Raw genomic sequence first — 15,698 nt, 5'->3', positions numbered from 1 at the left:
ACATTTCAAAAACTCATTGGAATACCAAACTCCTGCTCACCCCAGCCTCCAGAGAGCTTAATAAGAGAGCCTTTTCAAAACCACTTAGCTGGAGGCCAGTGCAGTGGCCTGAGGCAGGCTCTGCTGGCAGACAGCCAGAGTCTGAACCTTGGCCAGTTCCACCTCTTGTTCTGTGTGTGAGCTTGAAAATGTGACTTCACCTCTTGAGTTTCAAGTGTCCTCATCTGTAGAATGGGCCTAATGATTTGGTTGTTTGATGAGGATTAAATGAGATAATGTGTGAAAGGTGCTTATAAAACAGTGTCAAGCACAGTCAATGTTCAACAGTGTTACTTACCATTACTAATACACAGCAGCCTGAGTTACAGCTTATTTGAACAGACTGGGAAACAGATTTCTCAGAAACACTTGAAGCCGAGTCCAGATTGAAAAATCAAAATGTCTGAGCTCGAAGGGCCCTCAGAATATGTCATTAACTTAATGCCTTTAGAGGCCAGGCAGGTATCAGATATGACCAAAGGTGGAGCAGGGGTGGTAGAGACTGATCTTCACTGGGGCACATGTGTAGGATGTAGAGGGGTGATGACTATTAAATTGCACCTTACTGTTGCTACCAGAAATACAGGCCTTGAGCTGCCATAGCTTTTGACTTTTTAAGAGAAGCTAAAATGTGGATCTTTAGGGGAAAATTCCTGATTCCTTCTATTACCAAATTTATTTTAAAAAATAATCAAAACCAAAGTGTTGTTGAGTCTGGACTCAATAAAACATGTCTATAGGTCAGATATGACTCTGGGAATGCCCGTTCACTACCTCTGCATTGCCTCATAGGGTGAGACCCAGAGAGGTTATGTGACTTGCCCAGGGTTACAAAGCAAGAAAAGACAGAGCCCAGCCTGTCCCTTTTTAAGTATGCATGGCCTCCTGAGACCCACTACACCATCACCTGCATTTGCATTGCTCCCAATACTGTTGATGACTGGCGGCACCGAGCTGGGTGGATGAAAGGGCACGTGTCCATTTTCTCGGGGCGGCTTGTCTTGCCAGCCTGGCCCTGCCTCCCCAGGGCCTAGCTCTGCAGGCCCACCCCACTCATCTGAGCCCTGGCGCGAGTGGTAAGTGGGCTCAGGCCGGGTGCGGAAGCCAGTAGCCAGCCGCTCTTCCAGGTGGCTCAGCCAAAGGGCCAGGGAGTTGCGGTCCTCCAGTGTGGTGGCTGGGTGGATAAGGGCATAAGAGAGCAACTGGCGGCTCTCCTCGATGAAGGCATTGCTCTCAATTGAGTAGGCCAGCACTTTCTGCAGCAGCCTCATGTACTCTGACTTGGCCTCCGTGTTGCGTGGCTGAAGCAGGGGCAGGTGGGAGAGTAGGAGAGACACCACCTTCTCTTTGGACTCCTGCTGCCACTGGCTGACGATGGCTGAGGAGGAGACAAGAAAGAATGTCAAGGGAGCCAAAGTGGTGAACTCCATAAATCTAAGAGAAGTGCCTATAGCCTGCTCCCTCAGCTCCAAGCTCTTCTGCCTTTTCTTTTCATGACCCCCAACCTTGATCCTTACATAGGTAAGGTCAAACACACTCACTCTGCTTCCAGAGTAAATTTTCCTGGTTCCCTCACTCCTATTTTCAAAAACCTGCTGTGGCTCCCCATGAGCCAACCTTGACACTATAATCTGATCTGAGTTCCTTCTGCTATCTCCAGGGCCTACTCTTTTTATTCTTTTTCTTTAGAGCCCCTACCCACTTTCCCTATCAAAACAGCCTCCTGCCTGCCCTGGCTGGTGTGGCTCAGTGGATTGAGCCTAAGAATCAAAGGATCACCAGTTCGATTCCTGGTCAGGGCATGTACCTGGGTTGCGCACCAGGTCAGGTCCCCAGTGCAGGGCGCATGAGAGGCAGCCACACATTGATGTTTCTCTCCCTCTCTTTCTCCCTCCCTTCCCCTCTGTCTAAAATGGCATAATATCCTGGGGTCTAGAATCACATAACATGATCCCTTCAACTTACCAGCTGGACCTTGAGTGTGTCACCTTGAACCTCACTAGCACTGATTTTCTCACCTAAAAAATTTTGGATATAATTACAGTACCCAGTTCAGTGTTGCTTTGAGATTTAATGGACTGATGAAGAATGGAAAGTGCCCTGGCATATAGAACATATTTAATAAATGTTCACTGTTGTTTAACTGATCCCTATGCCTCCATATTTTCCCCTTTCAACCTGTCCCATAAAGCAAGATGAACTATATCTTCCTAAAGAACACCAGGATATCATATTCCTGACCAGGAGGTTACAGTGGTAACCAGCACCAACAGACTCAAGTTCACGAAGTCCTAGCCCCAATACCACCATCATTTCCAGGGCATTCGCCACCTCCTATTCCTCCAGGTAAAGACTCGGCTCAGGGTACCCCCATCTTCCCTGAGCCTCTCTCCATGCCATATTCATCTAAGCTTCCACTCAGGCTAATATTCAACGATTTAGCCTATAGCAATCTCCTTTCTCCTGTGTCTTTTATGACTGCTGAAACCTGCCTTCCTCTGGGGAGCCTCCCCTGGCTACTCCAGGCCATAGTGATCTGGTGGTATCTCCTTCCAATCCCACAGTCTGCGGGCCTGAGTCTGTCCTGTGGAGATGAGCCAGGTTTCCTCTCTTGACCCAAAAGGGAGCTCTCTAAGAATAAGGCCCAGGCTGGTTATATACAGGAGGCTTTGGAGGAACTGTTACATGTCCCATCCTTGAAAACCTGTTACTCCTTCCATAACTAGCTCAGTAGAGGATGGGGGGTAATGCTGACAAAGCAAAAAAAAGTAACAAAGAATACCAATAGTTGAGAAGAGAGATAATGATCAAGGACTGGGGCCAACTTTGCCCTCACTCCTGGGCAACTGAGTGAGGCAGCCAAGGCAACAATTTGCAAACATCTAACAAATCTGTTCTGAGATGAGCTTTGGGCTATTAGTAAGGTCCTGGAAAGGGGCAAAGAAGCTAGGTTTCCTCTCCAGGAAGTAGGTGATGAAAAAGAAAAGGCAGAGACATGGCTTTAGGTTTCTTCTCTCCTATTAAACGACCATTTGACTCTGAGCAAATGTGACCCCTTCACTGAGCTCTACTTTATCTGTAAAGTGGGGCTCAGAATCATTCCTACCTGGCACAACTGCTATGAATTAAGGGAGACCACAGCACACAGTAAGTCCTCAGTAAACATTAGCTGCTATTTCTAGCATCAGTTATTATATCTTACCATGGCTCCTTGCATTTATTTATTTATTTATTTATTTTTAAAGATTTTAGCTCTGCCTGGTGTGGCTCAGTAGACTAAGTGCCAGCCTGTGAATCAAAGGGTCATTGGTTCAATTCCTGGTCAGGGTACATGCTTGGGTTGTGGACCAAGTCCCCAGTAGGGGATGCATGAGAGGCAATCACACAATTACGTTTCTCTCCCTCTTTCTCCTTCCCTTTCCATCTCTCTAAAAATAAATTAAAAAAATATATACAAGGAACCAACAGGGAAGGGAAGGAAACTGGGACTCACAATTTGGAAGAAAAGGAAGAAATAAACATTCAAATGGTACAGAATGAAGAAAACAAAATACTTCAAAAAAAAAAAAATCAGGAGAGGCTTAGAACCTCTGGGACAACTTTAAATGTTCCAACATCCAAATCATAGGGGTGCGAGAAGGAGAAGAGAAGAGGAAGAAATGGAAAACTTATTTGAAAAAATAATGAAGGAAAACTTCCCCAGTCTGGTGAAGGAACTAGACATGCCAGTCCAGGAAGCTCAGAGTCCCAAAGAAGTTGGATCCAAGGAGAAACACATCAAGACATATCATAATTACATTACCCAAGATTAAAGGTAAAGAGAATCTTAAAAGCAGCAAGAGAAAAGGAGACAGTTACATACAAAGGAGTTCCCACTATCAGCTGATTTCTCAAAAGAAATCTTACAGGCAAGAAGGGGCTGGAAAGAAGTATTCAAAGTCAGGAAAGACAAGGACCTACATGCAAGATTACTCTATCCAGGAAAGCTATCAGTTAGGATGGAAGGGCAGATAAAGGGCTCAAGTGGTCAAGTTAAAGGAGTTCATCATCACCAAGCCCTTGTTATATGAAATGTTAAAGGGATTTATCTCAGAAAAAGAAGATCAAAACTATGAACAGTAAAATGACAACAAACTCACAACTATCAACCACTGAACCTAAAAAACAAAAAACAAACTAAGCAAACAACTAGAACAGGAAAAGAATCACAGAAATGGAAGTCACATGGAAGGTTATCAAAGAGGTGGGGTGGGGAGAGTATGGGGGTAAAAGGTACAAGGAATAAGAGGTACAATTGGTAGGCACAAAATAGACAGGCAGAGGTTAAGAATAGTACAGGAAATGGAGAAGCCAAAGAACTTATAAGTATAACCCATGGATATGAACTAAGGATGGAGTGGGGAATGCTGGAAGGGAGGGTGCAAGGCAGAGGGGGATAAAGAGGGAAGAAAAAATGGGACAACTGTAATAGCATAATCAATAAAATAACAAAAACCCCAAAATACAATAAAAGCAAAAGGTTGCTGGTTCGATTCCCAGTCAGGGCACATGCCTGGGTTGCAGGCCAAGTCCCTGGTTGGGGGCATGTGAAAGGCAGCCAACTGATATTTCTCACTGATGTCTCTCTCCCTCCCTTCCCCTCTCTCTGAAAATAAATTAAAATCTTTTTTAACAATACTTATTTCTTTTTTAAAAAATATTTAATTTATTTATTTCTAGAGAGGGAAGGGGGGGGGGAGAGAGAGAGAGAGAGAGAGAGAGAGAGAGAGAGAGAGAAATATCAATGTGTGTGCGGTTGCTGGGGGTCATGGCCTGCAACCCAGGCATATGCCCTGACTGGGCATCGAACCTGCGACACTTTGGTTCGCAGCCCGCACTCAATCCACTGAGCTACGCCAGCCAGGGCTTAAATTAATTAAAATCTTTACTAAAAAGAAAAATACTTCATTTATTTTTTTTTAGAGAAAGAGAAGAGAGGGAGAAAGAGATGGAGAGAAACATCGATGTAAGAGAGAAACATCCGTTGGTTGCCTCCTGTAGATACCCGGTCTGGGACTGAACCCACAACCCAGACATGTGCCCTGACCGGGAATTGAACCTGTGACCTTTCACTTTGTGGGATGACACCCAACCAAGCCACACCAGTCAGGGCTCACACATGGTTCCTTTCTTTTAAATATCCAGTTGGCATAAACCAACTCCTGGCCCAGGAAACAGAGAGGTTGGAAATGGGCATGTATATAAGGAGAGCCTCAGAATTCTAGGCATCTGGATTTCAAGTGAGCCCTGATCTGGATCCCTCTGCACCTGACAGTGTCTCAACACAATTTCCTTAGGGCTTAAGATTCCAGGGACCTCTGGTCTCCTCTGTCCACACTACAGGCTGACACTTGGCCATTGAGAGCTTTGCATAAAAAACCCTTTTGCATCTCTCTTTTAGTGACCTGCTTGGAAATCTATGGCTAGGAATTCACATAAACTGCTGATTCTGCTTAAATTGGTAGCTCTATGAATATGACTCACACACAGCTCCCAACTCCTGGCCATATTTAACTGCATGTTGTCTTGGCCTGGGCCTCTCTGCTCCAAGCTTCCTAGAGAATCCCTGTTAAAAGTGCCCAGGGATCCATTTATTCCGAGTCATCAGTTCACACTATGCCCACAGTACTGACTAAAATAGAATAGTAATACAGTAGCCCCCTACCTGATCCATGGGAATATGTTCCAACACCCCCAGGCGATGCCTGAAACTGCAGATAGTACTGAACCCTATATGTACTATTTCCCCCCATACATATATACCTATGATAAAGTTTAATTTATAAATTAGGCATAGTAAGAGATTAACAACAATAAGAGAACAATCATAACAATATGCTGCAATAAAAGTTATGTGAATATGGTCTTTCTCAAAACATCTGATAACCAATCTGATAATGAGGATAGCTGCTAAGTGATTAATGGGAGGGTAGCGGATACAACATGGATACGCTGGATGAAGGGATGATTCACATCCCAGGTGGGATGGAATAGGATGGTGTAAGATTTCATCACGCTACTCAGAATGCCATACAGTTTGGCCCTGGCCAGGTAGCTCACTTGGTTAGAGCATTGTCCTGATATGTCAAGGTTGTGGGTTCTATCCCCAGTCAGGGCACATATGAGAATCAACCAGTGAATGCATAAATAAATAAGTGGAACAGCAAATCAATTTCTCTTTCTCTCTCAAATCAATAACATAAAAAATGGCACACAATTTAAAACTTATAAATTGTTTATTTCTGGAATTTTCACTTAATCTTAGCCAAAAGGCTGATAAGTGATTATCTGGAATTTTCCATTTGATATTTTTAGACTGTGTTTGACCGTGGGTAACTGAAACCATGGAAAGCAAAACCACAGATGGGGGGAGGGGCAACCATACTATACAATAATAGTAATAATTGAGCATTTACTATGTGTTAGACACTATGATTGTTTTTCATTCTCACCCCAACCCTGTTTTAGCATCCCTATCTTGTAGATGAGGGATTTGGAAAGATGAAGCTACTTCTCCAAAGTGACAGAGCTAAGATTTAAACCCAGGGCTGTCTGCCTCTGGAATTGGGAGGAACTTTACCCATAACCCTCTACTATCTCTCAATGCCAGGTCTCTTCTTCTCCTTCCCTGTTCCTGGCTTTCCAGAGTCCCTTTAGGACCTGCCACTCAAAGCTAGGAAACCTCATCTCCATCTGTCTCTTCTCTTGAACCAGCTTCCATGACCACAAAGCTTTCTCTTGGATCACCTCCATATCTAAAGATCTTCCTAAGGTGAGATAGGCCTTCCTGACTTTAGGAAGCCTTCACCTTTCCTACCCTCCCACTTCCATCTGGCACTGGATCACATGGGAAGAAATTTCCTGACATCCCGTTTCCCTCACTTAGTCCCTGAGTTTTTAGTTCTTGATAAGAGGAAGAATAGAGTGATTAAGATTAGGGATAGAAAATCAAGGACTCGCATCCAGGCTGTGTCATGCAGCTGCAGGGGCAATATGCGTCCTCCTCTGCAAAAGAGGGATTATAGGGCTGCTGAGAGAATTTAGGGAGACAATGCATGGAAAGCACCTGACAGTCTGCCCATAGTGAGTGAGCGCTTAATGTGTGACTCAAAGATTGGTGTTTTTCTCCCTTCTCCAACAGTCAGCCTATCCTTTTAGCCCTATCCTGATGTTCTCAGTTGCTGCCATTTAGGCCTTCAGGGTAGCCAGAAGCATCTGGGACAGAGAGAAGCCTTGTCTAGTCCCTCCCCCACTCCGGGTACTGCCAGGACCCCAAGGCTGAGGGACACAGATTCTCCTCTGGTACTGCCAGGGGACGTGACAGAACAGCCCCAAGGGTTGGGCTCAATGAAGGACCTTGTTTTACTGTGGAGAAAGGGGAAAGTGGTTTTGGATAAATGGAGGCTGACTCTAGGGAATGTGTGTTCATGTATCTGTGCAGCAATGTGCTGGGGAGGGTGGGCCTCCCATGACTGTAAGCATCAGTGAGCACTGGAACTGGTCCAAGGAATTTGCGCAGCCTCAGGCCCCTTGGGGTAGTAAGCTCAGCTGGGGCTGCAGATGACGGATGGGGATGGAACTTCTAGTTTCCTGCCCAGATGAGTAAAGCCTGGCTCAGAATTGAGGCACAGCAGGAGCCCAATGGATACCTGCACAATTGGACCCAGATGGTTCCCTGGAAGGTAGTGGTGTCTATGTGGTACCCTCTAGGATCCCCTGACCTCAGATTACCCTGGCTTGTGTTTTTGCAGAGTACACTAAGAGCACAAGTCAAACAGGCAAACTTGCCTAGATTAGAAAAATCCAGCTTTGCCTCCATGACCTAGGTCAACACAATTGTAGGCCAGTCCTTTAACCTCTCTGAGCCTTAGTCTCCTTTTCTGTGCGATGGGAGTAATAGAAGACCCTTCATGATAGGAATATAGTAAAAATTCAATGAGACAACTGTGCCCAGCACCTAACATGTGTAAAGTGTTCCAAATATTTTAACTGTTACTGCTGGTCCTGGTTGAAGATCTACAGCCCATGCTGTTCTGGGACTGAGAGGAGCAGTTCACATAGAAGGGCATATCTGAGCCTCCCCCTTAAAATTCCCCAAGGGGTGGGGAAATTTTATGCAGTTATTTACCCAAACACACATGTCTCTGGTTCTTCAGAGTTAGAAGCACAATAAGCAATGATGAAATTCTGGAGTTGGGCAGATGGGGGTGGGAACTGAGGAATGTCATGATGCCAACTCCTCACTAAACTGCAAGATTAGGGAGACTGCATACGAGTGCCCTTTTGGCCAGGTGACCAGAGCTAAGTAGGTCATGACCCTGGGTCCTGGCAAATCACAGGAACCAAATATATCTTGGAGATTGCCATAAGGACAAACCCATTTTTATGTGCTGGGCTGCTGCAATAATTATGGCAGCCTCGGGCACCAGTTAGAGAGGCTGGGATTTGGCTCCAACATTCCCTTCTCTGCATCATTCCTGCTCACACAAACATGCGGGCCAGGACAGGGGCTCACATTTTTGTTTGATGAACTGTATCAGTAGAGTTTGAAAGGGGAGGGTAGAGTAATCAGAGTTGAGCTCTCGTGACTCACTCAGCAATGCCCTCCCATCTCAGTTTCTCGACCCAGATTCAGTGAGCCAGAGAGGGAGGGGCTTAAACCTGATGGATATGGGGACTCTGACTCAGAGGACAGGAAGAGGAAAGAAGTGCAGGAAATGTGACCCAGGAAGCTATAATACCAGGAAGGGAAGGGGATTTCAGCTTCCCTGGTCCCACCCTTCTGGTCCAAGTCAGCATCAGGGAAAAAGAGAGATAGGATCACTGTTATAACTCCAAATAGGAAAGGAAGACAGCACTGGGAGAAGGAACACAGATGACAACAAGGGAAAACCTGGGGCTTCTTCCTGCCTGTTTGGATTCTCCTTCCATGAAACCAATGCTGGCTGCCTGAGCTGAGGGGCTTTCCAGTTGCTGGAGAGGAAGAGACTGCCCCCACAGGTCATACAACAGTACCCTCATCACCTTTCTAGGTCCACCCAGAATCAGCATCAGTGTCAAGACAAGGGAGTCTTCACTGGATGCACACAAAAGCCAACTAGGGAGGTTAAAAAACATCAGAATCTCTGGGGCGAAGACCCAGGCCTCTGGGTCATTTGATAAAAAGCCTGGGTGATTCTGACATGAAGCCAGAGTTAGGACCCACTTGCCTAAATCAAACCTTCTGCATTCCCCACCTTTCCCTAGGAGATGGGCAGGTCGGCAGCTCTGATCCAAACCCAACCCTGAATCCAGGGTCTCCCTGGGAGAACTGGAGGAAGTAGCAGGGTTGGTGGGGGAGGCAGTGAGACATGGAATATAAACCCAGAAAAATGCAGAGGACCTCCTTCACTGTTCAGCGCTCCTGGCCTGAAGGAATCTGAAGCTGAAGAACTTAGACTCTGTAATAGGCAGCTTTTATCGGGGGACTGGTGGACTGACTAAAGTCAAGATTTAGTTTGTGGCAAAGGTGTGCATCTCAGTGGGGAGGAGGGACAGATTCTCTGAGGGTCCATCTGATAAAATATTAAGAACCCTTGCTTTAGAAGAATGTCTGGGCTCCCAAACAAATATGTAGAGCTGCAACTCTGCCTTCTTTGGCACATTCTTTCAGAGCCCATAAGGTACTGGAAGAGTATCTACAACAACCTCTTCACTGTTCAGATGTGATCCTCAGGCCCAAGAGGGTGGGGCTGGCCCAGGTCTCAAGAGTTGTAAGTGGAAGAGCTGGATCTGGAACTCTGGGGTGTTCCAAGACAAATGAATCATCCAGCAGGGCTTCATCTTTCAAACTGCCTGGTCAGCAAAAGAACCTGAGTACTCGTTCCCAGGCCCATCCCCTCAGGATTCGAATTTAGTGGGTCTGGGTAAAGAGCCCAGGAATCTGAATTTTAAGTCACCTCCTCCCCTATCAGGTGATTCTGTCAATGATATAAGTTTGGGAAACACAAAGGAGTGGGAAGGCCATATGAGCAGAGAAGAAATAACAAAGGATACACACAGCTCTTTTCACGAGGCAAGCCCCTCCTAGGCTTAGGAAGTAGTTCCTTCCTTCACAAACAAAGCAGGGTGGCTATTCTATCTAAGGGTGGGAGAGAGTTAGGAGATAAAGACCTCCTTAGTCTTGGAACCCCCACATCTTTTAGGAAAGCAGTATTCAAGGCCCTACAAAATTTACCTCTTAGGAATGAGGCATTCAAGACCCTACCGAATTTCTCTCTAGTCATGCTTTACTCTAATCCTGTTAGGCTTCCTGCTAACTCTGGAACACACCATGGCCCTCCCTCTCTTTTCTCATCCTCAGTTTTCCCTACATTTCCATTCACCTTAGTATCAGCTTGTTACATTCTCACCATCTGACATGGGACTGAGGATAAAATCTTGATCATATATCCATTCATTAGTCCAGTCATTCTGCAGCAATTCTCATTCCTAGTTAGGCATTACCTCTGACATATCAATGCAAACTGGCTTGGATGGGCCTCAGGTTCTTTGTATAAAGTGTACCATGTCCTTCGAGGGCAACAACAATATTGTAAACGAACATAACTTCAAACTTAGAAGTCCCACAGAATTCTAGGAATTTATCCTAGAGATGCTTAAAGGGTACTCATTATAATAGCACAGTTTATAAGAGTAAGACCAAAGAGTAATTGCGTTCAGTAGAGCTCTAAAGTCAAATTCCAACTCCACCTCTGACTAGTAGTATGACTCTGGGCAAGTCACTAAATTTTTCCAGACCTCAGTCTGCTCATCTGTAAAACGAGGAAATAGTTAAGACCTACATCACAGAGATGTAAATGAATAACAAGGTAATGCACTGTTTGATACACAGGTAGGGCTCCATAAATATTTCCTATTCTTACTACCAAGCTGCCATGAATAACAACGAGGTATACATTCCTGTGTTAAATATAGAATGCTTTTCATTATATTGTTAAGTGGGGAAAAAAGCAAACTGGTTAATATGCATAGTGTTCTATGTGTTAAAATAATCAAAACAATGAAAAAGCTGGAGGTAGAATATTGCTGTGCTCATACTTGCACAGGATATCTCACAGAATACACACAAATTGGAAACATGGAGGTCTGGAAGGGAGACTTGACTTTTCACCTTTCATATAGTTCGATTTTACTATGAATTTTGAAAACAAAAGCAAAAACTAAAATGCTCTAATAAATAAACAGTAGTACTCACTATGGTGAATCTGATATATAGCCAAGAGTGGCACCCAATGCTCATCCAACTGCCGGCTCAAGATGGGGTGGTGAAGATATGCGACAAAGCGGTGTAAGACCTGCCCCAAAGGAACCCCCACTCTGGGACAGAGCCATATTACAACCACTGAACCCCTGCTCCCACCGTTGGAGCACAGGGGAGTTCTCCCTGGTGGAGAGGGCAGATTGGGTATCAAATGGCTAAATTCTGGGCCTGCTGCAGCCAAACTGGGATATTGCTATTCACTGTCCACCAGAATGGGACTTAAGCTGGTGTGACTCCTGGCTTGAGGAACTGTCTTCTCCTACAACCATGGAGCTTCTGTGACTTGTACCTGAAAATTGGGTAAAATAAAGGTGACTGTTTCTAAGGCAAGTGGGCCTGGGGAGATGAGAAAAGCCAGGCAGCTCTGTGGCTCCCCAAATCCCAATTCTAGCAGCACTTGATTTCCTCATCTATATAATGGGAATAATGATAATATCTATCTCATGGGGTTGTTGTGAGGACTAAATGAGTTAGTGCCAATAAAAACAACAAGGTGACATTTATGGAGTGTTTACTACATGCCAGGCACTAGTCTTAGAGCTCACAATCACCCTAGAAGGTAAGCGCAAATATCATCTTGAGTTTAAAGAAGAGAAAACCAAGGCTCAGAAAGGTTATGTTACTTGGTTACATGGCAAGTGATGGAACTGGGATCTAAACCTAGACAGTCTGACTCTACAGCCACCAAAGAACACTGCTTTCAAAGTTATTATACAAGTAAAGCCCGTATCTGGCTTGCTGCAAGAGCTCAGTGTGAACTACTAATATGGGAAAGAAAGTGTCTAAACATACTTTACATGGGGTCCCTCTCTCCAGCTAGCTTTCAGGTGCACACAACTCTATCTCTTTACTGGCCTCTGTATCTCCTACTTGTCACCAAGGACAACAGCCCTCCATTCAGGCCCGTGGGTACCCAGAAGGCCAGAATGGCATCAGCAGAGCCTCTTGAGATGGTTCTCTGGCCTGACTCCTTTTCCTGCCCAGGGCCCTAGGGAGAGGTTCTAGAGAAATCTGGCTTATCCATCCCAATGCCAACCTCATGAGACACAAAGCCCCTCTCTACTGAGTGTTAAGGGAACTGATATGAACTATACCTAAATTCAAAACTTTCTTGAAGCTATTTATGCTTTAAGTCCAACTTATCTTTCAGGTATTAAGGATAGTATAAGATAACTTATAAATTTGAAACAATTCTAAAATACCTTCCTAGCTCTAATTTCCTGAAGCTTAAGAAATGAATTAATGCTCACCTGCAATCCCCCTTTCACAAGTAATGACTAGTCTGTTCCTTTGAGCTGCTCAGAGAAGCTACCCTACGTGATCCGTCCTTTGCTATGGGTAGTTTCCAGTTTGTACTGCCCTCCCACAGGAGTCCCTCATTCCATGCCTGAGGATATCTGGCAACAAAGCCCCAGGAGACCCATAATGATAACTTGGGAGGTCAGGGACAGTTCCTCAGGGACTCCCCAAGTCTAGAGCCCACATTTCTTAGCACCATTGTTGGGTAGGCCTCCTCAGCCATCTGACATGTGTTCCTCTTCCAAGTCTCCCTCCTGCTCCCACCTCTGGGGGTGGAGACTCACCAGCACTGTTGGCCTCTGACTCCAGCAGGTGGATGTCATTGCAGTCCGCCAGGGAGTGCTCCAGGCAGAGCTGCAGGAAGCGGGCCTGGGTGCGGGTGACCCGCTTCAGAAGCGACAACAGGGCCACTGTCTGCTCACACTCATTCCAGCCCTTGAACCAGCCAGCGAGGATGCCCACCTGGTCTCGGAACATCATGGTGCCAGGCCTGGGGCCAGGGTGGGGGGGACGGCGGTGGCAAGGGCCAGCGCCGTCACATGGTCTCGACTCTGGGCTCCTGTTACCTCTTCCCTGAAGGCCAGGGCTTGAGGATGGTCCCTGGCGTGGTGGCAACAAGTGGTGGGCAGAGGACGAAACCTGCTCACATCGGGGGAGGTCTTGGTCCAGCCACGCCTCTCCAGGCTCCTGAAAAAGGAAGCAAGGGGGTCAGATAGAATGAAGGGGCTAAAACTGACCTGGTACTGAGGGGGTAAAGAGACCTCATGTCTTCCTCTTTCAGGATATTCACTCTGCACCGCTCTGCAGAGCTCCCAGGAGAAAGGTGAAGCCAACACCAGATACTAAACCAACTTGCCCTCCAATCTCCAGATTCAGAGAGAGACCTACACTAGACAAAGGAAAAGATGCTGCTCCTCAGGCCTGCCTATAATAGGGTCAAGAGATATGAATTTAAGGCAGAGAGTAGGTTGGTAAGGTTTTCCAGAAATGGGAAATAGGAGAGGCTGCACATTATAGGAAAAGATCTGAATGAATGGAAACCTGGCCCCAGGTTACTTGACTAAGCAGGCATATGACCCCAAGCACATGCCCTGACCTTAGTGGTCTCTGGCTACCTCCTCTGAGAGCTGAACAAAGTGACTGATCACCTGCTAAAAAGACCCTATGGACTTTTCATATCATTTCAAGCTAAGACTCACAAAGCTAATGTGGGTGGGTGATGAGGTGGTAACCCCAGCAGAGATCTCAAGGTATGTGGATAGCTATCTGATCAGTAATTGTCTGGGTGCCTAAGGGTAAGTGTGTGGACAGAGACCTTTTCAGGGATCTCCAATAGGCTGGAGGGATCTCACCTCCTCCAATCTAGCTCACCCACTCTAGAAAAGGTGCAGATATAATGTCTAAGATCCCATCAATCTCTACTGAGGTGAATCTCTCCCAGTCCTCTTCTTCATTCCTCTGAAGACTAATCTTGACCCAAGTCAAGGTTGAGAAGTCTCCTTGGCTCCCAGAGATCCAAGGTTGTAATCTAGAGACACCTAAGAGCCAAGAGAATGCCAGCCTGAGGACAAGGGGGACATATTAGAAGTCAAAAACTCTCAAGCAAGAAAAGTGCCCAAATTCTTCTTTTGCAGGAACTACAGAGAAGCTATGTCAACTGGGCAGACAACAGGCCTGTTCTTCAGTTGATTGGTTTCTGGACACTACTCTAAAACCTTTTGCTAAGTGCCTCCAGCTCTAGGTCTCCAATCACATTTCCTGTGTGTCTTTCCTGCAACCAGTGCCCTTGGCTCCATCCCCATAACACATTCAGCTCTGTCCTCCTCTTGCTGCCAAGAGGACTGAGAACTCCATACAAAGATCCACTGAACCTCAGGTCTTAGGGAGGCACTATCTCCTTGAAATTCCATGCTCCTGCTGAGGAGGGCCGTGAGGTGCACCTGACAGTGGCTGTGACTAACCTCACCGAGCCCCTGTGGGGACACCTGAACAGAGTAAACCGGCTTGGCTATCAGTCCCTTTGGATATAGGAAGCGAGTGTGGAGGAAAAATGAAACCTTGCTCCAAGTTAAATAGGCCTTCCAGAAATCTTTTTAAAAGGGAAATCAAATGCTGCCTCCCTGGCTTAAAATCCTCCAATGACTTCCCATTGCACTTAAATAAAATCTACATTAAACCTGAACTTATCTTGTCCTACAGGACCCTGCAACATTCCTGTGGCCTCCCTAACCTCATCTTGTACCAAGTCCTTTGTTATTTAATGGAATCCTCTTCCCCCATATCTATCTATGGCTAGCTCCTACTTGCCACTTAGGCCTTAGCTCCATGTCAATTCCTTGGGGAGATCTTCCCTGACCAATCTAAGGAGTCTCACTCTTAGTCACTCTATTATATTAACGGTATTCCATTTCTATCTAGTTCAACACCTTCAAATATCACTTATTTCTGTTTGTTGTTTTTCTCTTCCCACCAGAATACAAGCCAGTCAGTGTTCAGAACAATGACAGGCACACAGAAGGTGCTATTATGTATGTTCATGAATGAATGAATAAAAAAGGTGAGCATGAAAGTCACACTTGGGATTTCTACAGCCCTGGGGGAGAAGACAGAAGAAATGGACCACAGGATGGCAAAGGGATTTGAAAATCTTTTTTTTTTAAGATTTTATTTATTTATTTTTAGAGAGGAGAGGGAGGGAGGGAGGGAGGGAGGGAGAGAGAGAAATATCAATGTGCGGTTGCTGGGGGGTTATGGCCTGCAACCCAGGAATGTACCCTGGCTGGGAGGATTTGAAAATCTTAAGAGAAAAATTTGAAGGCATTGAAGAAATTTCTTCTGGGGAACAGAAGACTCAGGAGCAATCGTGTAACTGACTTTGACCTTGACTATCTGAAGGAGTATCACACAGAAGAGGAATTAGATTTATTTAGTTACTCCAGAGAAGAACCTGGACAGACAGCTCTACATGAGAGGCGACATGGGAAATGTTGAAAGTCAAGAAAATTCAGTTCTACTTTGC

At 45.6% G+C, this 15,698-nt stretch overlaps 1 protein-coding gene across 3 annotated transcripts in view; it reads right to left on the bottom strand.

The window, feature by feature from the left end:
• The window catches only part of SAMD4B (sterile alpha motif domain containing 4B), a 42,946-nt gene that overhangs the window by 16,194 nt on the left and 11,054 nt on the right, over window positions 1-15,698 (bottom strand). For 2 of the 3 annotated variants that reach the window (XM_036011818.1, XM_028529589.2), the window contains exons 2-3: window positions 12,964-13,366; window positions 947-1,417 (exon numbers count right to left, since the gene is read on the bottom strand). In XM_036011818.1, the coding sequence (XP_035867711.1) occupies window positions 947-1,417; window positions 12,964-13,159 (667 nt within the window). In that variant the 5' untranslated portion in view covers window positions 13,160-13,366. The remainder of the gene's footprint in view (window positions 1-946; window positions 1,418-12,963; window positions 13,367-15,698) is intronic. The other variant, XM_036011819.1, reaches the window with a different exon arrangement.

Source organism: Phyllostomus discolor, chromosome 12 (genome assembly GCF_004126475.2).
Source record: "Phyllostomus discolor isolate MPI-MPIP mPhyDis1 chromosome 12, mPhyDis1.pri.v3, whole genome shotgun sequence".
NCBI lineage: Eukaryota > Metazoa > Chordata > Mammalia > Chiroptera > Phyllostomidae > Phyllostomus > Phyllostomus discolor.
This window is presented reverse-complemented; position numbering and strand designations above follow the sequence as displayed.